Source organism: Rhamphochromis sp. 'chilingali', assembly GCF_963969265.1.
Source record: "Rhamphochromis sp. 'chilingali' genome assembly, chromosome: 16".
Taxonomy (NCBI): domain Eukaryota; kingdom Metazoa; phylum Chordata; class Actinopteri; order Cichliformes; family Cichlidae; genus Rhamphochromis; species Rhamphochromis sp. 'chilingali'.
The window spans coordinates 21,906,154-21,930,163 of NC_137943.1; the positions used below are offsets into that span (position 1 = coordinate 21,906,154).

General features: G+C 40.4%; 1 protein-coding gene across 2 annotated transcripts in view; it reads left to right on the forward strand.

Moving 5' to 3' along the window:
• b4galt2 (UDP-Gal:betaGlcNAc beta 1,4- galactosyltransferase, polypeptide 2) overlaps positions 1–24,010 on the forward strand; it is a 239,931-nt gene that overhangs the window by 160,564 nt on the left and 55,357 nt on the right. For both annotated transcript variants that reach the window (XR_013974581.1, XM_080906855.1), the window contains exon 5: positions 22,273–22,460. Coding sequence is in view for 1 of the 2 variants with exons in the window: in XM_080906855.1 (XP_080762981.1) it covers positions 22,273–22,460 (188 nt within the window). In the remaining variant the exon portion in view is untranslated. The remainder of the gene's footprint in view (positions 1–22,272; positions 22,461–24,010) is intronic.

The window sequence follows — 24,010 nt, forward strand, 5'->3', positions numbered from 1 at the left end:
CAGAATGGAGCTGCTTATTTTATCATTTGAAAATGTTTCATTTTTATTCAGTTCGTCATCAGTTCAGTGTTAGCTTTGGTCGTTTTAAGTATCGCTGTTTTACGGGAAAGGTGTTGTTAGCAAAAACAGTATAGCTATTAGAATATAAACACAGAAAGTAGACACACAGGTTTGTAAATATCCAAAGTCTAAATAAAAATGTTCATCACAGTCAGTTTAGTTATAGTTACGTGTATTATCCTCATTAAGGCAGAACTTTGAAGGTAAACTGTTTCCATTATTGTTTGCGTAGCACTTTTTCAAGTTTCATTACCCCTCAGCAAACAGTTTGGGAATGATAGCAGACAAGCTGGTGTCTTCCATGCAAACTCTTGGCAACCACACCAATCTGCTGCCAACCAAAGCAATCACAATTAGGTTTTTGGGGCAGCATCTGAATTTCAGCCAATTTCTTCCAGTAACAGCCTTCAACCTTTCTGACATACATATTTAGTGCCTGGGAGTCACCCATAAAAGTCAATATAATATAATTACAATTGTTTATGCTATATAATGTAATACTGTTCATAGCTGCTCTCTTTCCATCTACAGTCTGAGAGTGCTAACATGATGAAGTGTGAGAATTGCTCATACGCTGTCAACCACACCTCAGATGTTGGCTCTTAAACCAACACAATTGAGGCTAAAATAGGGTTCCATCAAAGTCAGCCCCATCGCCTCATACATACTGTACTCCACCTGTAGCAACTCTGAAACCTTAAACCTTTTTTCTCATTTGAAACTGCAGTGAAGCGGGAGGAAATGTGTTGATTTTCGACGCGGCGCATTTTAAAGAAAGTCTCTTTTTCACGCTTTCCTACATTCATTCACCAGAAACATTTCCAAGAAGAGAATCATTACCCATTATTAGCTCGTCTTATGACTGCGTGTCTTTGTCTGTTCACTCACTGAGCAATGCTTCCGGATTCTTCCGGTGAGATTGACTCGTTCCTTATTTGCTTGAGTAAAAACTCGGACTGAGCAATATCTCCAAGTGATGGGGAAAGAAGAGAAGGCTCAGTCATCATTAGGCTGAGGCAGATGGCGTCCCATATTGGTCCTGATGGGAAATGGGGAAGGATGAGTCATCTCGAGCTGTAGTTTCGCATGTAATCCAGCCTCTGTGTGTTTGTGTCGCACCTGGAAGAAGCTGTATAGATTTAGCCGCGACTGATAAGGAGAATAGAGCTATGATGAAACATCAGAACAAGAAAAAAGTTTCTAATTTGCTGAAAGGTTACAGAGATTTGACCTGAGATTTTAGGCATACAGATTAAACTAGTGTAAACGTCTCTCAGTTAACCTTCCTGCCTTCTTGGGACCTTTTTGTGCCACTGCTATGTGTTAAATGGCTGCCATTTCCACTGTGTTCAGTGGAATATAACCAAACTTGCCACAGGATAGTTTTTACCTGTCAATGTTAATATTCCAGTGTGAATTCCTTAAATCAGCCTAAAATGGCTGAGCAGCAGAAATCCCCACACCCATCACCCTGGGGACCATTTTCTGCCCATTGACTTCCATTATAAACGCTATTTTTCAACCCCAAATTATCATCATATGATTTTATTTTTTCTTCTTTTCTTGGATGTCAATGAAGACTCAGGGCCTTGAAGTTTTAATTTTTAAATTGCAAAAAAAATGCAAAAAAAATAATGGCAGGTCAAAATGTATGTTGGTGCCAATCTTTGGTCCATCTAAAGGCCTACTTATAATGACAATCACATATTACTTCAACTGGTTTTTTGTGGAAATATTTAGTTTCGTTTTTTGGTTTTTGGGGCTTATAACACAGGGCGCTCATGTAATAACACTGGGATTTGAAGGGTTAAAACAACGAAAATATAATTAAAACTTTACATGAATATTTCAGGGAGAAGTAGTTTTACAAGGTTGGCTAATTTAAAGTGGAATAAAATATGGATATATGGTCTTTTTATGGCGTGGCTGAGAATGGTCCCTAGGGTGATGGGTGTGAGTTTTTTAAAGGATGGCAGGAGGGTTAAGTTCATGCAAATATGATGAAATCACCCTGCTCACAGGTACTCATCTCATATGGTGGCATTTCACTGGAGTTTTGTGACTAAAGGTGTTGTTTAAGTTTAGTTTTTTTTGTCTGTGGAAGTGAACAGATCGTTCACTCTTCATCCTGCTCTGCACAAGTCACCTGCTTTGGTATGAAAAGACCTTTGATTGCCTGAAGGCTCTCATCACAGGCAAAACCTCAAAATAGAGAACATGCAGGAGTATTATAGTCCTTTCAGACAACTTGAAATGCTGAAATTCTAGTTTATTATGGATTTGTTTTAGAATGATGCCCAACAAAATGTTTCCTGTCACTTCTAATCATTAGCTGCATAAACTGTCGTAACACACTGTGTGCGGTAGGCAAGACTGGACCAAATGCAGGACTCAGCATTAAAGCTGCTCTTTAAGTTAGACCTCTGAGTTTACAGGACATAAAGCAGGAACTCGGGGATATTAAATCAGGTGACAAAGAAAACTCCAAACAGACGGATCACACAGCGAGAGGGGATAAGATGACAATGACATGACACACAAGGAAATTAGGGAGATTAAACACACCGGGAACACAGATGAACTAAGTCTGACAAACCAGACAAGTGAAGCAAAACTGAACACAATGCGCACAGAACAAGTGACTGTCACAATAAAACAGGAAATCACTAACGCTGAGACACAGACACAGTGACATGACAGAGTGAAAGAGGGAAACAGTTTCAGGCAAACACCAAATACTGTCACGGTCAAACCCGACACCGTGACAAAAATGACCCCACCGAGACCGCTTGGAGGAGATAATCTCGGTCAAGTTTCAAATAAACTCTAGCATTGTTTGTTTTTGGTGAAAATGTCATGTGATTTCAATGATTGCTGCTTTTAAAACACGTCCTAAAACTAACTTTTATTGTTTGGCTTTCGAGTCACGCACATCTTTTCGTTATTTGACGTTTTAATGGGTTTTATTTATATTTAATGTATCTTCATTATTCAGTTCCAGTTTACACCACTTTATGTCAGCAGTGGTTGTTTTAAAGTGCTTTATAAATATACTATGGTATTGTATGGTATGGTAAGTCTGAGCTAAAAGGCTTGAAGTAGCAAGGTATGCTTTACATTCTGGGATATGGCTCAGTATTATAGACAGAGTGCACAAACTGAAGCAGTTAGCCATAAGATGAATGGAAATCTTCAATTTTATCCACTAGCCCAGAAAACACCAGCTTCTTCCTGTGTTTGTTTGTTGCCCCTGCCCCAGACCCATCTGACCACAAAGCGCAATGAACATTTGTACTGATGCATTTTGGCTTCCAGAACCATGAACTGATTCAGACCAGAGTAAATGAACTATAGGTGCGAACATGCACTGAGAGGCCGCAGAGAGTGCAAATATTGATAAAATATTTGTGTACGATGCAATGCACAAGATACCAAGTACTTTCAAGTGTTATTTACCTCTTTTTGATAAATTTTTACCAATGCTTCTAACGCTCTCATCAAGCGTGTGTGTAGTGAAAGTGGTACCTGCTGCACTGTGGATATTATGTTCCCTGCAGTAAAGGTGTTTTGGAGGAAAATAGTTTCCAGCTAAGTGCCCTTGATGCTGAGGAGCCCAGATGTGATGAGGAGCTCTAGTGCTTTAATGCCCAAGAGAGAAAGGTGCTTCTGGAAAGCACACCTTTTTTATTTTGGGGATTTTTTTTTTTTTTGTTTTGCTTTGTTTTTGTTTTTTTACAGCATCACAGGGTGTTAGAATCAGAGTCCCATATGTCCGTGAGAGCAGGTCTGACACAGCAGGTCAAAGCTACAAGTCACAGCAAGCGTCTGCACGTATTTGTCAAAATGTCAGGTGGGTTTGATTCTCATCCCTTCACCTCCCTGCCACTCGCCTTTCGCTTACCACCATGTGTCCATGCATGCGTGTGTGCATTTTCTGCACGAGTCTGCTTTTTCTCTGAGTGACACATGTCAGCCAACCCCTACAGGGCAGCTCTAACCTTTGCTGTCATTTCTCTTGGCAGCTACGCTGTTATTATCATCATCATCATCATATTTTTCTTTTCTCTTCCTCTCCCGCTCCCTTTATTTCATCATTTCTTCTCTCTGTCAGTCTTCCTCTCTCTTTCTTACCCTCGTCCTCTTTGGCTTAATCCGTCACGTTGATGAATCTGGTTCAGTGCCAGTCATTCTTTGGTCTGCTCATTCACTTATACTGTCATCGCAGGGCACTTCTAACTGTACTGTGGTTTGTCAATCACATGGTATTTTTATGTTTCACTATATTTCCGCCAAGCTAAATGTTGTCTGGTAATTTTCTTGGCGTCTCTGCAGGAAAACAAATCTAGCCTAAATTGAATTACAGCTTAGGTCTCACAGAGCCAGGCAAGCCGCAGAAAAATGTGCATTCCTCGACTAGCTGGCGAGTGGTAGCTGGCTGTAGGCAGGTGAAATCAGCCGCAAAGGGAGTGTCGCACCGAAAAGCATCATTTTTGATTGCTTTGGTTGCCAGCAGATTGTCACCTACAGTTTGCACGAAAACGCCGACTTTTCTGTGCTCACCAACTACCCAGTGAGCGGTAGTGAACCTTGGAAACGTGTGACCGAAAATGTAAATCATTTGTTTGCAACCAACTTGTTTAGAGAGGATCGAAGGTCAAACTTCCAAGTTTCACTACAGTGCCAACTACAGCAAGTAGTTGGCAAGTGCTTGCAGACAAGTTGACTTTTGTCTTTTATGCAAACTAAAAGCGACAATTTTTAATCTGCTATTGACCACAGTGTTCGCAAGGAGGCTTTTGCAACGTCTTTGCAACCTTTCACCTAATATCTTCCAGGAACCACTCATCATTAACCTGGGTAGCCACTCACAAGTTTCTCGGCCTGCAAGCCCAAGTTAACAAGGCAGAATCATTGTTTTCAAGACATCTAGTTGCCCTCACATAGATAAAGAATTAAGATAAACATCCCATAAGTATGAATTTTAGAGAAAAGTGTGTAAATCTACCTGTTAATTTACAATGTTCCTGTTCCATGTTTTACCTGTTTTGGTTAGCGGTGTAAAAATCTGTGAAAGTGCTGAAAAAGAATGACGCCAAAGATATGAAATATAGCATATTTTAAAGGAAACAGTGATTGAAAGCTAAGTTCTTCTTACAGTCAGTCTTTGAATAAAACTGACGTCACATGGACCTTTTCTAAATTGCAGATGCACAAACCAGGAGCTGGAGTTGACAGTGAACATGTCAGAAACAGCTTCTTATGTACACATTCAGCAGATGAGGAGCAATATTAGGAGATAAATGTTTTATTACAAATGCTCTCTCCATCGTCTGGTTGTTTTCCTGCTTTTTGGCGATGACTTCGTAGCATACGGGATCTTGAGAGGTTTTTTTGGGGGGGGGGGGGCTTAAAACAGAAAAGTTGGGTGGTGTAATCCCAAAACAATGAGCAGAGCTGAAAATAACAGCAAAGTAAAATGATAATTATTTGTGTGTGAATTTGGGGTCACACTAACCAGTATTATTTTATCCATTATTGATATGATTTTTGTTTTTATTCAGGCAAATTAAAGGAAGGCAGAGAGCAGAAAAATATTCTGGAGCAGCTGAGGGACTTCTTTGACGTAGTGTGATCTACTTTTTTGTTCAGACTTGGGATCATTTTGGCTGTGCCAAATATAATTCATGATTGTTTCAGCACTGAAGGAACGGGACGAGGAATCAAATGTGTCTTCTTTTTTTTTTTTTTTTACCTGATTTGAGCTCCCTGTTTTAATTTCCATTGCCAATTTCAGCTTTGTCCTCTTGAGGATTTTTGACCTTTGCTGTGAACATTTCAAATTATTTGAACCTTTAATTAGGAATAAAAGTATAACACTTACTTTGTGCCAATTGTGCAATTCTTATTTCTCCTTTTGCACATAATAAATATCAAAAAAAAGAGTACAGCATGTCCTCATCTAGTCATAAATAAAAAAAATATATAGTGGGGTGCAGTCTTACTTTTGATTTCCATATGGATGGTTTGGTTCACATTTCTGCAACAAAACAACCAAAAGTTCCTGTGCGGGATCTTAGAGATGTGTCCTGTATTTATTTACCAGGGGAAAAAAGGAAAAAAGACATTATCTGCTTCATTGTTTCGGCCCGGCAGTGTAGCGTATCATTGCCGGCTGTCGTGCTGATGTTGCCCTGATCTGCGACTATCGGCTACTGTGACGGAATCGTAATTGAATTGCCCATCGTGGCCCGGCCTCTCACTTTATGTGGGAGCTCCTCTGTGTCAGAACTGCCAGAAAGTCATTACAGCAAATTAGTTATTCTGGCCCCACGCCAACTCTGTCACACTCTTCTCTCCTCAGTCTTTGTGTTCTCTGCCAAGCTCTCATAAAGCAGAAAACGCACTGCTGCGGATACGATTGAAGACTGTAAGGTTATGAATTAGATATACATTGGCCGGCCGTGTTTGTGTTTCTGTGCATGGCTGACTGCAGTATCTAATCAAGCTTTGATGAGCTTCCTGTTTCCCAGGTGGCGGTGAAATGAAGGGATAATCATCTTTTATTAAGAACGCATGGCCGAGTGCATTTAGCGTTCATGCAGGCTCTAATGAACATGGTAGCTCTCTTTATCATTCTCTCGCTTTCTTCTTTCTCTCTCATATGTACTTTTTTAATAATAATTTAGTGGTTAATTCTGTCAAATTGTCACTTTTTAGCTTCAGATTTGAATATTTGTAGATTTACCACTTAAAATGAATAATGTTTAAACAGTAAATCCACTTCACATAGAGCAAATAAAAGCAGCCGCTTTATAGCTGGCGACGCTCAAATTTGAAGAGTTGAAATGACGGCCGTTCACTAGCTGATATTTTTAGCGATAACCAGCTCGTTAATTAAATTATCTCAGTGAGTGACTGAAAGAAGTGTAACAGGCTTTTTTTTTAATGTCTTGTTTTATGGATTCAGCCAACTGGTCTCAAGCTAAAGCCAAACTCACCAGAGTGAAACTGTGGGAAAATCCACTCACTGGCCACTTTATTAATTACTCCTTGCTAATACTAAGTTGAACCCCTTGTGCCTTAAATCTTCATGGCATAGATGCAACAAGGTGCTGGAAACTTTCCTCAGACATTTCAGTCTGTGTTGACATGACAGCATCACACAGTTGTTGCAGATTTGTCAGCTGCACGTCCAAGATGTGAATCTTCTGTTCCATTAGATTCCAAAGATGATCTGTTGGATTGAGATCTGGTATCCATGGATACTCATTGTCATGTTCAAGTAACCAGTTGGAGATTTTTGGGGCTTTGTGACCATGTTGCGTTATCCTGCTGGAAACAGCCATTAGAAGATGGACATACTGCTCACTACAGGATTGACATGGTAAATGGACAATAGGTAGGCTGTGGCATTTAAATAATGCTCAACTGGTACAAAAGGGCCAGGGTGTGCCAAGAAAATATCCTAAACACTGATACACCAGCACCAGCTGGTTTATCAAGCCTCAACTGTCATAGCTTAGTACAGCAGGATGAAACCATGTGTTTTTTAGATTTCGAATCTTGTAACACAGGTTGAGACTGATCTAACCACTCAGTTCACACTTGAGTCTGTGTGAACTGTAGCCTCAGTTTCTTGTTCTTAGCAGTGGCACCCGGTGTGGCCTTCTGCCTCCAAAGGCCATCTGCTTTAAGGAAAATGCCAGTAGTTTCTGAAACACTCAGACCAGCCTGTCTGTCACTATCAACCATGCCACATTAAAAGTCACTTAAATGACCTTTCTTCCCTGTGCTGGTATTGAGCAGTTCATCTTGCCACATGCCTGAATGCGTTGCTGCCATATGACTGGATGATTGAGTAGGTTGAGTATGTATAACTAATAAAGTGGCTAGTGAGTGTAGTAATTTGGATTGTCTAACAGCATGTTTTTACTGCAAATATACAAAAAGTGTTTGTAGTGTGAGGACTAACAAGTGTGTTTGGCCTTTGTAACATTTTTAAGCTAATTAATTTTTCCAAAAATACAAAAAAAGATGAGTATGCTCATGCTCATGCATTTTATTCCAGCATCATCACCCCTGTCTTGAAATAGCAATAAATAATAACAATGTTAACTTCTTCTTTTTTTTTTTTTACACCAAAGCAAGTCAATGTTCTTTTGTACACTTGCACTGTTTTTTATATATATAAAAATCAAACACACACACACACAGGAAAACCTGATCATGTTCAGCTAAATCTCCATTAAGTGAGATAAAATGAATTCTCTGTACATCTCCTGTGCTTGCTCTTTCCCGGCACTGGTCGACTGGCCAAATAATAGGACACGAGTCCCCACCTCCGCGTCTCCAAAGGAGCCTGAAATCCTGTCACACTCACTTGCGTGCACATAGACACTCACAGGTTGTGCATGGACTTACACACACGTACCATTCAGAAACACCCACGTTAGGTCTGACGATCTGCTGACAGACATCCAGGCAGAGCACTGATTGTACCTTAATCCCTCTCCATGGCAACAACAATAGGTGCGTGTGCAATGACCAGGCCTAGGAGAAAGTTACAGTATATATTTGTCTTAATCACATACGCCCACACATGTTCTCTCTCTCTCTTTCATAGATGCAGCGGCACTGGATTTATCTGGTGATACTCAGATATGGCTGATAGGGTTAATTGGTTTTCCGAGGGCATGTAGGGGGAGAATGGCTGACACTGACCAGATTACTGCAGACACACCAGGGAAGACCTGCCAGAGACAGTCAGAGCAAGGAGCCCGAGAAGAGCAGAGAGAAAATAAATGTAACTGATGACCCGAGAGCAGGAAGTGCAGGCAGTTGGAGAGGTGGAAGAAGATTTACCTTTCTCCCTTTAGAGCTCAGAAGTCAAATAGTGAATACAAGAGGCAGTGAAAGCTGTGAAGTTAAAGCAAAGTTTGAGGGCAAATAGAAGCCAAATTAGATTGGATATGGAAAATGTTAATTCCCTTAATTTCTTTTGTTGTTATTGTATTGCTATTTTATATTGTATTTTTCTAACTGAAGGGCCTGAAGGCTTTTTAAATTAATTATCCTGCCACTTTATCTGAAACCATAATTTCACGCTATATTGCATTGAGTTTGGATGCAAAGTGTTTGAATTATATTGCATCACTTAACTAAACAACTTTCCCCCATTAAAGGTGAATATCACTGATTTTATACTTTTTGGAGAATATTATGTGTTAATATAAATATAATACAGAAGTTAGATTTGACCGCAGTCGTGCAGATCTAGAGTCCAGTCTGCAACCGCTTTGTAACCACCAGTCTCTAGGGAAGAATGTGATTCCCCAACCAGCTGGCAAGTGGTTGCTGGAAGTTGTTAGTTGGCATTGGTTGCAAACAGGTATGTTGTTTTGCACCACCAATTGCAAACACTCACCAACTACTTGCCAAGTGGTGGTTGAACTGTGAAAGTGCAATGCGAACCCGAAACGAAGACCATTCACCTTCAAAGTTAACGCTGGGGCTTTAGAAATATGTTGGTTGCATTTTGAAAGGCATCACTTTTACTTTGATATTCTCGGTTTTCCAGTTTGCATCGCATTTCTTTCGCGTTTCCCTACCTCTTTGTGGTTAGTTAGCGAGTGCTTCCAGACAGTTCAACATCGTCCATGCAAACTACAGGTGATTGTGGCAGCCTGCTAGCAACCAAAGCACTCACAAAGAAATGTGTGGTGCAGCACCATGTCCCTCTCTTAGACCGGCCAGCAACTTCTCCCTACCAAACTGATTGGGAAATACACATTTTTCCTTAGCAACTGGTAGTTGCCATGAGGTCGCCAAGCTGTCTCCAGACCTGTGTGACTGAGGCTTTAGCTGACTTCTTTTACCTACCCCTTATCAGTTTATAAGACTAATACTTCAACATTATAACTGTTATTAGTGTAACGTGCTATATGGTAAATGTCAGTTTACCATATATAGCAAGCATAAATTCACAATATGAAAAACATATTTCTGCTTTCCTGCATCTGTTAAATGGGCTGCAATGCTCTTTGAAGGTTCATTAACTGGTTGCTCTGGATTTTTTGGATCTGGTCATGTGATTCTTACCAGCAGGAGTTTGGAGATCGCCCAGTTGCTGTTTCATGTTGAAACTCCATCTACTTCCCCACCCACCGGTTCCAGGGTGGGCATTGCTGGCCAATGTTGTCTATTACCATCCTTGGTGCTTAGGTATTGAGATTTTATTGCATGTCATTCCCAGTTCCACTCTTGCTCCATTTCCTGCTGTCACACTACTAAAGAGAGGAAAAGTTCTTCCACAAACTTCTTTTTTTTTTTTTTTTTTTTTTTTTTTTTTGTCTGTCCCGTTTGGCTCTTTTGCCATCAGAATTGTTGTCTAAAGGCAAAGAAAGATGCCCAACGGATTTACTTTACCAAACTGACCATCCCAGCCTTGCCGTAATGGTCCATTTGATTCAAATCAAATTCAAATTCAAATCAAATTCAAATTTTATTTGTCACGTACACAGTCATACACAGTACGATATGTAGTGAAATGCTTGGACAACTACTCGTGACCTAAAGAAAACAAAAAAAAAGGAAAGGCTATGAATAAGATAGGAAATAAATATGCAAAATTAAAAAGGGTAAATTTAACTAGGAAGGAATAAAATATAAATTAAGGTTAAAAATGAAATAACTGTACAACACAAATTAGAATGAAGGGTAAATTTAACTGGGAAGAATAAGATAAAATATATAAATTAAAGTTGAAAATAAAATAACTGTACAACAAAATACACAATATAGAACTATATAAGAATGTATGAAGAAATCTACATATAAATAAATATATACACAATAACAGCAGCTGTACAAGTATTAACTGGAAAACAAGTATTAACTTTTATTGTTTATTTTATTTTCACTTACTGAATACGGGACAGACTTGACTGGGGGAAAGACGGGGAGAAAGAAAGAGGGAAAGAGAAACAGCTGAGAAGAGGGACGGGGGAGAAGGGCAAAAGACAAAAACCAACAGAACGGGCAGAGAAAAAAAATGCATATATCAATCACCTGGATCACCTGCTGAGAAAGAAAAAAGAAAGCAAGCAGAAGAGAACAAGAGTAATAGAATAAACAACATCACAATGATATATGGGAATATGACAGTAAATACTAAATGTTAAACATTATTGTGCAGCACATAAGATCAACAGAACACAGTGTGCTTTGAGGTAGGAGCCAAAAAGGGTGTAGTTTGTGGGTGTGATCACCCGTGTGTACACCTGTGAGCATGGACGCGCTTGTTTTTTGTTTTTTTAAAAGGTTCCTTCATGTAATAATCTGCTAGAGGGTGTGGGGGGGCCACAGCCCCGTCCTCCAGGGCGTGAAGCAGGTGTGGAGGAGATCAAAACTCCAGACATCCAGAGGCCCCCAGAACACAAGAGACCAAGGAAGACCAACAGAGGGGCAGCTGCGCCACTGTCCCGGAAAGAGCTGAGGAGAGTCCCAGATGAGGGCTCACTCAGCAGCCGCGGAGCAGAAGCCAGGGGGAGTTGCAGTGACGCGCCCGTGAGCTCCGCCGGCAGCCAGCTGCGCCTGAGTGACCGAGCCCCAGGCCGAGAGGCCGGGGGCACCCCACCTCCGAAGTGGCCCGAGCGAGCCCCAGGCTCCAGGCCCCGATAAGCGGCCGCCAAGGAGTGAGCCGGTGTGTACCTGGACGCCCATCCCCGGACACAAAGAACCACCAACGCACCGATGTCTGAGGGGGTCTGCCACTGGCAGGGGAAGTGGTGGTAGGGGGAGATAGGCCTCCAAACCTTGGAGGGCCTGAGATGTCCCCAGAGAGGTGGCGCCTGACACCCAACCTGACATATAGACACAGACATACAGGCACACACATATACAAACATCCATTCCCACCCTCATGCTCTCATATGCACTTACTCCACACTCAACCAACGTGGAGACAGACATGAAGAGATGCTGTACACACGATCACACTCCCCAAGCGTACTCTACAAACCGGGTCTAGGTGCCCTCGCCCCTGGAGGGGGGAACTGCACCCAGACCCAGGTGGTGTTTCCCTTTTCCCTGCGGTGGGGGGAGGCAGACCGCCCCGACTCCGCAGCAGCAGGAAGGCTCCACACTCCAGACCGCAGTCGGACGGCCAACTCCTCCTCCTAGCCCCCCTGCTCCAGCAGGTCGCAGAGAACGGGGGTGAGAGAAGACTCCAAACCTCCCTCCACCCGCTCATTGTAGTGTTGATGCATGTGTGTTCTAAGGTGCATTTAAAACCCAGGAGGGCATGGAGCTACCTGCCAGAGAGCAGCAGGTAAGCACATAGTCCCTCCTGCTAGCCCTCAATGTCTACATGTATTTAAAATTGAGAGGTGGGCAACGATGCCAGGGGTGGGGTGTACACCCTGATGGTACTTTGGATTCCGTGTATCGTGCCCACCCCCAAGATCCTATATGTATGTGTAATGAGAGTGTGAGTAATGTGAATGTCTAAGTTGTGGGATAAAATTGAGGCAGAGGCAGCCAGAAGGGGACAGGGGGGGGGGGGGGTAGCCTCCTCTGCACCCTGGTGACATACCCCTACTCCAAGGCCCTGCATGTGTGGGTGGTTGTGGTGGAGCGGGAAGAGGGAGGCAGCTGGAGATGGGGAGGGAAGGAAGGGAGGGGCAAGTGACCCCTCCCTGGGGCCAGCTCCCCCGCTGACCCCAGTAGGCACCCCCATACTCCGCGACCCGCCAGGGAAAGGGGGCCCAGGCCCATCCAGACCGGGCCCAGTGCAGCAGCGCCGCCCAGCCCCACAGAGCCCGGGACAGTCCACCCAACCCCACCACAGAGAAAACTGCACCCACCCCACCATCCACTCATCTTCCAGACTACATAAGACAATAAACACCCAGGCTGAGATCTTCCTCCACCTCTCCTGTATCTCCCCCTCCTGCAGAGGGAGCTCCTGAGGAGAGGAAAGCTCCTGCAAGATGTGACACACAAACTTCTTTTGAAAACATACATTTAAATTGAATAAAAAAAAATTATTATAATTAAGGGTCATGTTATGTATTTATGTTAAAAAAAATATCAGACTCATATTATTCTTAGTGTATCAGCAGCTTTTTGACTGTTCAGCAGATAATGTCCTTATACATAAGAATAATTTACATTAACAGATTAATTTGATGACCCATGACAGCTATATACAGCTTCAACAAGTCATTCAGTTGTTAATGTAAGGTAAAAAATTAAACACTTATAAAATGACAGTAGGAACTCCCACAGAGGGGAAAAGATGGGGGACATCACCGAGACCGTGAAAACTGACTGTATGGATGTTGTTGCTGGGCGAGAGTGGAAACAACTCTACTCTACCTCTGCCTCATGGACTGAAGTGGTTTTAGTGTTGGTGGGTTTTATTCTAAACATGCTTTCGAAAAAAAGATTGCAAGTCCTTATTATTATTTCCCTTTAAAATGCTTTTCTTGATAAGGTGACATTTAGAAAATGATTTAGTGGATTAAAGGATTTAAGCTATGTCAGCAATAAATATCCAAGAGCTGCACCTTTAACTGTGTAATATTTACCTGTTTGAAAGGATGTAATGTTTTATATTTGTATAATTGAGCAGCAGGTTTTACAGACATGGTAGAGAAATTTATGGATCTTTAAAGTACTGTGAAATTTCTGAAAGCAGCAACAAGTTCCTCAACTGAACGATGATATTGGACGTCTGAAAAACGTATTCTACCCTTACTGAAGCTAAAAAAGACTGCTGCCACATCAAAGGACTAGAAGTGTGTTAAGAATCAGGTGACTGTCATGAAGGAGTCTGACTTACTGAAAAGAATATGGTCTGTGATAAAATACAACAGGTTTTCATAATCTTAAATGTTAGAAAATGGTGTGTGAAGGCATTTCACTACACAGGGTGAAGGATTTTAGGTGTGGATCCTATGCACAAACATGTAGCATGTAGCCAAACTTGTCACGGCTGCAGCGGCAGTCGTATGGGGTTGAAGGAAAAAGGACCCAATCACAGGCTGACGATGCAATGAGTGAGCTTTATTTACCATCAAAGTACAAAACAGAAACCAAAGCTAAGAACAAGAAAATCCTAACAAGAATTAACTTGAAACATAAGATAATAATCAAAACCAAAACCACTGAGTCCACAGGTTTAGGACCATGACAAGACTGGGATGATGTATGTAGCATGCTGATTGGTTAAAAGTGGCTTTGAACAGGAAAAGAAGTGACAGCTGAATTCATCACAAAGAAGGAGGAGCTAAAAAAACCAAACGTAAAAAAAGCAGCACGAGAAGCACAGACAGTGACTACAGGGGACATTTTTAACCCTGACACACAAACATACACACACATCAGCTACACGTCACGTACTTTCAGCGTGCACTAACCACAAATTGTATTAAGAGCTTGCACAAATGAACCGCAGGGTCATTTTCTGGCACAGTAGTCATGGAAGTAGAGATCACATTCGATGGGTGGGTACGCGCGGATTTCTAACAAGCGGGACAACTCAGAAGTGTACTGAGCTTTCAAGACACCTGGGATATAGCGACATGAATTTTTTATCAGAACTCCGACACCAGTGGTTTCTCACAATGACTGTTTTCTTCGGGTTTCTTGAAGTGATAAATTATCGATTTCACAAAAGTTGACAAAGCGCCGCAGGTGCTGAAAATCTCATCACTAAAGATTTTGATGCAAAGCGGCTTTTAGAGGCATTGTTAAAAATTGCTGGAATGAATGTTTATCACTGTTGGTATTCCACATTGTTCCTTAAAGCATGTTTTGTTTTGCAATCATCCCCACCAGTCAGGACTGACTAGACACAAATCCTGCCTGTCGCGCACACGGGAACACACACACACACACACACACACACATACACACACACATTACAGGAAGCTGCCAACAACCACAACAGGAACCAGAGTTTCCTGCTGTCAGTCACTAAGCCTCCACAGTGAAGTGACTGGACACCTTGTCGCTAGATGATGAGTGTTTTCCTTTCAATTACCCCACCCATTTTTTTCCGGAGGCAGCCAGTGATTTACCCCAGCGGTTCACTTTCCCAGCTGCTCCTTTGACTTCATCACAGTTACCAATCACACACCGTACAATAAGTAGCAGTCATCTCTGCAGAAGCTAGCTCGCCTATAATCTAGTATATGTGAACATCCTGTGTCCAGTTTACAGTTTGAAACTTTACTTTCTTTTGGTTTATTTTCACCTTCTTGTGGCCTACATCTGTAAAGATGCTCTATTTTATAGTATTATCATCAAGTAACTAAAACCACTAAGGAGATTGCTGAAGGTACTAAAATTGGTTTAAGAACTGTCCAACGCATTATTAATGGATAGTGGTGAGCCACCAACATCATCATCGAGTAAGAAATGTAGTCAACACAAATCTTGATTGACGAGAAAGAAAAGAAAAGTTAAGATGTTGTTACAATTAAAGTTACCAAAAGTATCCACTTTTGGTAAGATATGCAGAAATCCAAATATGACAGGATATAAAAGGAAATTAATCCAAATAAATCTCGAGCAACATTTTCAGAATGCAGTTTTCCATATTTACATTTCCACTCCACGTTTGACTGATTCAGTTCATTAGTTACATTTACACATTTAAATAAGTAATGAGTAAACACTGGCTCGTAAATGATGCTTCTAGTTATTTGTAAGTGAAGAGAGCATATAAAAGTTTTGATTTTATAGCGATAGCTTCTCCTTGAGTGCACTTATTGCACATCACCATTGATCTGCCAGATTACTGTAATAATACACAAATGTCAGCACACAGCACTCTTTTGGCAATTACTCCACAATTACCAAACAGCGAATTAAAAAGCCTTTTGTATGTACACAGTTTACTAAACGGTGAAAAGCTTCCCTGCAAAACAAAATCTGTCACAGTGACCGCTACCTGCTTTGTTTTTAAGTTTATTTTTTAAAATCCGGACGCAAGTGTCAGAAATAAGCACACATGCAAAACACAAACTTCAGTCAGGGTTAGTAGATGTTTTCAAGCATCCAGACAGATGAAATTCTATCTTGGGAACTTCTTGTTTACTTTTTTTTTTTTTTTCTTTCAATATTCCCTCCAAGTGTGAGCTGAAGAGGACTCAGCAAACTGAAGAAAACTATTTTTGTGGCACACATACTTGTCACACTTGTCAGTAAACTAATTTACACAAGGCTGAGGCTGCATGCCCGCATGCATATGCACACTGTATTATGTAGAGCCTGATCAAAAATTAATGGAGCAGAAATGTCCTTGAAAGTTAAAAGATGCCTATGAATTTGCAAATGAGAAGCCAAAAATTGCTCTCCGCTAAATTGGAGTACCCTTTCTGCATTTCACCCTGTAATTTGTTGATTTGTCAAATATTCACACATGAATGGTTTCGCTGTCCCCTGTGGGCCACTGTAGGCAAATTGTGGCTGAACAGTCCTTTCCAGTGCATTCTGCGTTAGAAAAAAAGACAGGTTTTGGTCAGAAAACAATAGCCTGAAGAGAAAACATGAAAATAAGGCCAGCAGTAGAGGAAAATACAGCATCAAGACAAAAAAACAAAACAAAAACAAGAAACAATAAAAGCCCAAAAATGGAGCAGAAGGAGAATCTGCAGCATCTTTCTTCATATGTTGTCTAACCATTTTTTAAATTTTGAATATATGCAATAAAATACACCTTCTAGGTATCTGTTCTTACTTCAGACATGTAAAATCTGCACCTATCAATCCCACTGCCTCTGTTTACCTGCAATGCTTAAGTGCCCTGTCCACTGTAACATATGTCAGTTTTACTTATTTACATCCTTCTGCAAACTTGCTTATGGCATGAAGTGATTAGGGAAGACATAGAGCACCATAAAGCGGCGTTGATGGGAGTTTCCCACACAGATGTCTTAATGAAAATAATAAACAGTGACCGCAATAATGCTTAATGAGGTTAGGAGCACACAAAGAGGGGTGGACTTTTTGTAAAGATATATGAGCTGATCTGCTGGGAAAAACACAACAATGCCTGACAGCTCTTTGTGTTCTTTTGCACCTCTGTTTGAATCTCATGTAGTCTCCTAGAAAAAAATACCGGTGGTTACATTTTAAGAAAATTGCAGGTTCCAGCACAAAAAAGGGAGAATGCGTTTCTTAAATTTTAGCAGAAGCATATAATTTGAGAGAGACAGAAAAACTTAATTAAAACAAGCAAAAAAAACAAAACCACGGTATGAAACAAAACATGGCATGTATCATGATACGTGACAAGCATGCAAAGAACTAGCAAATGTCCAAAATTTCCTAAACTTTGGGAAATAATTAATCCGTTTTTTTAAATTTTAAAACACCTACTTTCATCTCTTCCAAACACTGATCCTGCCCATCTTCCCCTACGGCTCTGAAACCAAGACATTGACAAGTTTGAGGTGTTCTAAATGCATTGTCTACGACAAGTCCTTGGAGTTTCTATAAGTGATCACATGGGAAACAAAATCACTGGAGACTGTTGCCAGCAGCAACCAACTGGCAGTGACCAAATACATCAACGTCAACTTCAATGGTTTGTGCACCAGGTCAACTACCACACTAATTACAGCGTGCTCATTGGCACGTCAAACAAAAATGCCAAAGAAAACATGGACCAAACAGACTGGGGACAACTTAAAGGGCCAACAATTTGATCTCGAGCAAGCTACAACCAATGCCACTGATCGAAAGTCTTTGAAGAATGTCACTTAGAGAGCTTGACATCCTGCGGACCTACAGTACACCACAGTCGACCACCTGGACCAGCTGCCAGCTAGGACCCAAAGAAGAAAAGAACATTTTGAAACTTCTGCATTAACATGAAAAAACTGTTTTGATTTATCTATCTTGTCTATGGTTTTCTATGCTTTAACTTAAGGATGTCAAATTGTGTCGACTGTGGTTACAAATTGAGAAATAAATTTAAAATGTAAACTTCTGATAAAACTCCACAAGGTTTATGAGAAACTATTAATCAATCAAAATCCATACAGCGTTACTGCCATGGGCTACAGACGGAAAAGTTACCAGCATCATTAAAGGGGAAAATGTTTGCCCCCTTAGACAGTCAGCGTGGACTCTGTGCGTGCCTTCTCAGTGGGAAATTTACATTGCAATGCACCAGCTATGCATGCGCCCAGGCAGCTGACATCAAGGCGATTTCAAGTATGACAGGAATGACTACTCGGCCATCAGGTCTCCAGCTGTCTGTGTATGTGTCAGCAACCAAGTATAAAGGCTCGAGGCATGTGCGACTGCACTAAGTGAAGTTTTTCCCCTCAAAGCCAAGACAAGGAATTGGGACAAAATAGCGCCCTGTTTTTATGCAGAACTGCATTTTTCTTACATAGCTCTGAGAGATATTTGCAGACACTTGTGATTTTAAAATTAATGAACAAAAGAGTCACACTTTTATTATATCGTTTGGAGTTGCAGATGTCTTCTGCCAGTGTTGGTCTATGGGGAGAAATTGCTTTTTTCAGAGGAGGTTTGGAACTCAACGAGGCTCTGTAACTTCACACAGTCTGCTGCTTCATAGTTGAGTTGCTGTGGTTCTTAAATGCTTCCGCTTTGTAATAATTCCACTTAGAAATCCAAGTGGGAAGAAATTTCACAAACTAACTTGTTACAATGGTGGGACTCAGTGAGCTCTTTAGATTGACCCGCTCTTTCACTAATGTTTGTTAAGGCAGACCATGTGGCCAGGTGCTTCATTTTATACACCTGTGGTAGTGGGATTAGTGTGGCCTAATATTATTTTCTATACAGGGTGTGGTTGGTTGTAATTTTTCAGCTAGCTCTCATACTATTAGTGAAATCAGTACTTGGAAAAAATGCACAACAGTTACACAGAGCACACAAACTGTTGTATTATCATCTGTATTCTTGTTTCCACTCTTTCCCCCTTCATCACCAGCCTCTGATCTGTCTGCTGTTTGGTCCTGGGTTGTATTTTGCTCTTCTGACCTCATACGATATGGTTCCGACCTAATAAACCCACTGTTGTTCAAAAACAGGCAGAAGCCCATTTTAGCTGATACTTGGAGCCCCGGTGGATTTGTGACAATAGATTTTTTTTGTGTGTTACCTGCACAGACGGATTATGCTTTCAAATCTCAGGTATTAGTGGGCTTACCACGGGGATTACGCTTTGTACTTGATTCACGTTCGGTTCGAACAGATAATGCACCGGCATAGAGACAAGAACGACAAAAAAATTGAAAACTGATCAGAAGTTTGGACAGACAGCAGATACATTAATCATCTCAAAGATTCACCTTGCTGTCAAAAGTGGGTGGTTTTCTCTTTTGACCAAGTATTGCGTGACTCCAGCAGATTTGTAACACTTTTTTATTTTTCTGCTACTTTGTGTACACTTGGGCATTAATCCAAAATTGGAAGGCCTTTTTATGACATGAATGTGGAGTCTCATTAATATAAATTGATATTCTTGTCACATCTTGGAGACTTTGCATAAGGCTTCTTTAAAAGTCTCACATTTTAATTTAAAAATAGAATTTTCTTATTTTTGTCAACTTGTTGCTATAATGTGTTTAGCTAAAGCGAATTACTTAATTTATAGGTGTGTCTGTTACAGTCATTGCTTTTTCTAGTTAATGCCAAAATTGCTATTACAGGCATAGCCCATCTCTTTAGCATCTTCAAATTGCTTATCTGTTGGCCCAGATAATAGACACCAGCCTTAGGAGAGAAAATCCTCCAGTTTAGAGCCACAAAATTCAGGCAGTGATATTTGTCACTAAGCCATAATTAGGAAACAGTTTTTTGATATATGGTTGTAATTTCTAGGGCATAAGGTTAATTTTATCTCATCCCTCTGTCTCTCTCAGAAATTATATTGGATCTTTTGCTTCCTGCCCGTATCAGGTTTTTGCACTTATGGCAGATGAAGTTGCTGACCCAACTAGAGATGTAATTGTTGCAGTAAAGGCTGTACTTGCTCCTCTTAAGAAAAAAAGGGCTCGAGGCAATTTGCTCTAAAATATATGTACTAGTTGTAAACAGAGTGTAAGGTAAAGGTTTCCCGAGGGGGAACCATCTTTATGACTCGGTCTCGTACACCAGTTACTGACAAAACAAATGGTTTGGATTTATATTTCCCCTTTTTGATGGCACATTTCTGTCTCCACTCCTTGACTCTTCTTCTTCACTGTAGTTCTCATGAAAGCTGCAAAAGAAAATAAATAAATAAATTCAAAGCATTCTCGAGGTTGATGGACTGCCAAAGTGTCAAACAGTCTCAGGTTGCAGTAACTTCTCTTCTTGCTTGCTGACCTCCCTGCTGCTAGACAAGGGCTTGGACTTTACCAAGCTGTTGCAGAAGGGTTCTGCTGAGAGAGATATACAGTACCCTCTACACTATTGAACTGTCATATATACTAACCTCAACTAACTCACGCCGGCATGCTGCTGGGTAAGAATTTATCTTAGCCAAAGTGTAGAACCTGGGCCATGGATGTCTGAAAAATAAATGCACTTCACTGCAGCAGCAGGGTCTCTTAAGGTCAGCGAACACATCACTTCATTCTGTTTGTAGCATTAAATTCAGACTAACACTGCAGACACTAAATATTGATGTTTAGTGATGCTCTCAGCGTTACATGTTTTGATGAAAGGAAAAGAAACTTTCAGAAAGTGTTAAGAAATCAGGAAAAGTTGCACAAAAAAAGTAGTTGATTGATCAACTGAATGGTCAGATTTATCTCTGAAGTATTGTGTCAGGTTTTTGCTAGATTTTTCCTTTTTCCTACAGACATGACTTTCAGATAATTAGTTTCCTGCAAATAGCTTTTTGGGCTGTCACTTTGTCCTTTGTCCTCCCCTTTTCCAGTGTCCTCAAACTGTTTGAAGGACACACTGAACACCATGTAGAGATATTCCAGGTTTTTGGCTAATAGTTAAAAATAAACTTTCTGGTACAAAAATATTATTTCATGTTTGTCAAACCATTGTATTTGGCATTTTTTCATAAATCCAGCTAAAGAAATGTGAACAAATATGCATGAGAGTGAAAAAGCAACCGATCTCTAAGGAAAAATGTTAAAAATAACTTTAAAAGTGCCTCAGAAAACCTGGAAAACTGTTGCACAAGACCAGTTTAAAACAACATATATGGCTCCTTGGAAGCAAAATATAAAGAATGGAATGACTCGGGACTTTTGCACAGTACTGCATTTTGATACATATGTTGCCAGTTTTCTCTTGTGTGTTGTTTTGAACTTCACTTCCTCCCCCGTCTCATTGTCTTCCCCGGTCATCACTTGACTATAAAAAGCCCTGGTTTGTGGCAATGTTACTTCCTGTCTTGTTCCAGTTTATATTCTTTTCTGTAAAGTCCCTTTTGTCCCAGACTTTTGGGTTACTTCTGCTCCTTACATCTTTGGGCTTTGTTTTTGGAGATCAGTTATTAAAGCTCGCTTTTTGTCGTGAACTATGTCTTCCACTTTCTACACTTTTTTACTGTTGGATTTATCAACAGTAAAAACATTATTACTTCATATACACATTCACACATAGCTTGAATCAATTTCACCCAAGTGCAGCAGACATTACAAAAATATATCTATCTATCTATCTATCTATCTATCTCTCTATCTATCGAGATATATCTATCTATCGAGATATATATATATATAAATAAATGGAGTTTATCTTTTATCGCAGATGCGTTTCGCTGGTTCAGGCAAATTATCTTTCCTTGGGGTCAATAAACACATCAGGTCATAGTGGATTAATAGAAGAAAAACACCTTTGATTTGAGTCTGACCTCATTTGCTACAGCCTGACTCATTCTCTCTTTGTTTATGATAAAAGTGCCTGTAGCTGTTGTACATTCAGATGTTGTTTTCATTCGTATAACATGTGAAAGACCAGATTTATAACTTCAGGGGCTCTACTCTACTCCCACTTTAATATTGTTTTATAATACTGAAGAAAAATGAAAATGTCTTATTTTATATACGGTCTTCTTTTTGTTTCTCATTTCTATGACACGGGCATTTTAATAATGTACATTTGATCAGAAATTCACTGCCTGTTTTCCTGACATCGCATATCTTTGTATTCTTACGTGCTCAAAGTTTTTAGGTTTGTGTCTTGATGTCAAATTCTCCTTTGTGTGTCTTGCAGTTGGGCGAGGACACTTTCAACCGCGCTAAGTTGTTGAACGTTGGTTATACGGAGGCTTTGAAGGATGCAGAATATGACTGCTTCATCTTCAGTGACGTTGACCTGATCCCGATGGACGACCGCAACCTCTACCACTGCTACGACCAGCCGAGACATTTTGCCATCGCCATGGACAAGTTTGGCTTCAGGTGATGGAATGAGATCCAGTTTCACCACTCGTTTGTCTGAAACACTGACAGCCCACACATGGTTTTATTTGTCTGGTGGACTCTATACATGTCTTGCCAACTCCAATTATTGTTGTACATCATTCTTCTATGCTGTAAATACATTGAATTTAAATCTGCTAGTTCCTGCCTAACTGAATTTCCCCTACAGCCTTTGTTCTGACAGACAATCGTGAAAGAACAGTCTTTAATTTGAGTAAATCTCATTATACTTTGAATCCCTTGTCTGCAGCCTTAATTAGTATGAAAACTCACCACAGTTCACTGCTGCCAAGTTTGATCAGTTCGTACTAACAAGAGCACATGTTTCAGAGTGTAACTAACGAGTTTGGACTACAGCAAGTGAAGAGACCTTTGGTAACTGTGAAGCCTTTGTGCAAACTGAATTAGCTGGATGAGCCTATTATCAAATGTTATTACTGTTTCATTGCTGCTGTCTTATTTGCCATCGTTACTTTTAATTGAGTCATAATAAACAAAATATATGTGCTAAACAATTGTTAGATTTTAGAAAAATATTTTCCTCGTGATAAATTAATAATTTAGTCTCAATTCCAAACTTATTGGGGTATAGATTTTTTGCTTAGACTGCTCTTGTCTAATCACACAATTAATATTTTTGGTTTTTGGTGTTTCTGTTACATAAAATAAGGAAATTATCAATGATTATCATTCAGTGTATAAAATCTAATCGGTATCTTATAGAACTTTATGATAATGCAGAGATAAAACAATCATCAGGTATTGTAGGATGAGGACCCAAATGCAGACTCCAAGACAACAACATAGTCCCAACAAAAAAAACTCAGCTAACTCAAATAAGCCCAGGAAGTCAAAGAGTGAGGACACATGGGAAGTTTAACAGACTCTGTGGCAAAGACTTGGAGGAAAGACATGGCTATTTATGCACATAAGGTTTTCAGGGAAATGGAGACACAACAGACTCGCATTGAAACCAACAAAAAAACCTTTCAGATAAAAAAGGTAATATTTAAAGGAGACACAAAGGAGAAAAAGAAAGAGTTCACCTTCAAACTAACACATTTCAGAATATGTAAGTTTTACTTTGAAGGCAAATACTCTGAAAAAGTGCATTGCACAAGTTTCACTATCATATGTAGAATAGTTGACAAGTGTTTGCGGATAAGTTGGTGTCTTCCATGCAAACTCCTTCCTACATGGCTGGGGGATAGGAAAGGGAGAAAGAAATATGAAGGAAAAGAAAAACAAAGAGGAAGAGGGACAGTGAGAAAGGGCACTTAAAAATAGTGTGCAAACTCCTGGAAACTATTGTAGGCTGCTTGCAACCAATGCAATCAGCTCCCAAAAACTGCCAGCAATCTGTAGCAACTACTTGCTAACCAGTTGGAGAACATACATTTACCATAGTTATCAAAGGTTAACAGGGGTGCAAACAAGTCTGTAGGCCTGTGTGACTAGGGCCTTTGTGTTTTGGGGGGACTGGAGTCAGCTGTCATAAGGCAGAACGCAGGTAAACCTAGGACAGGTCA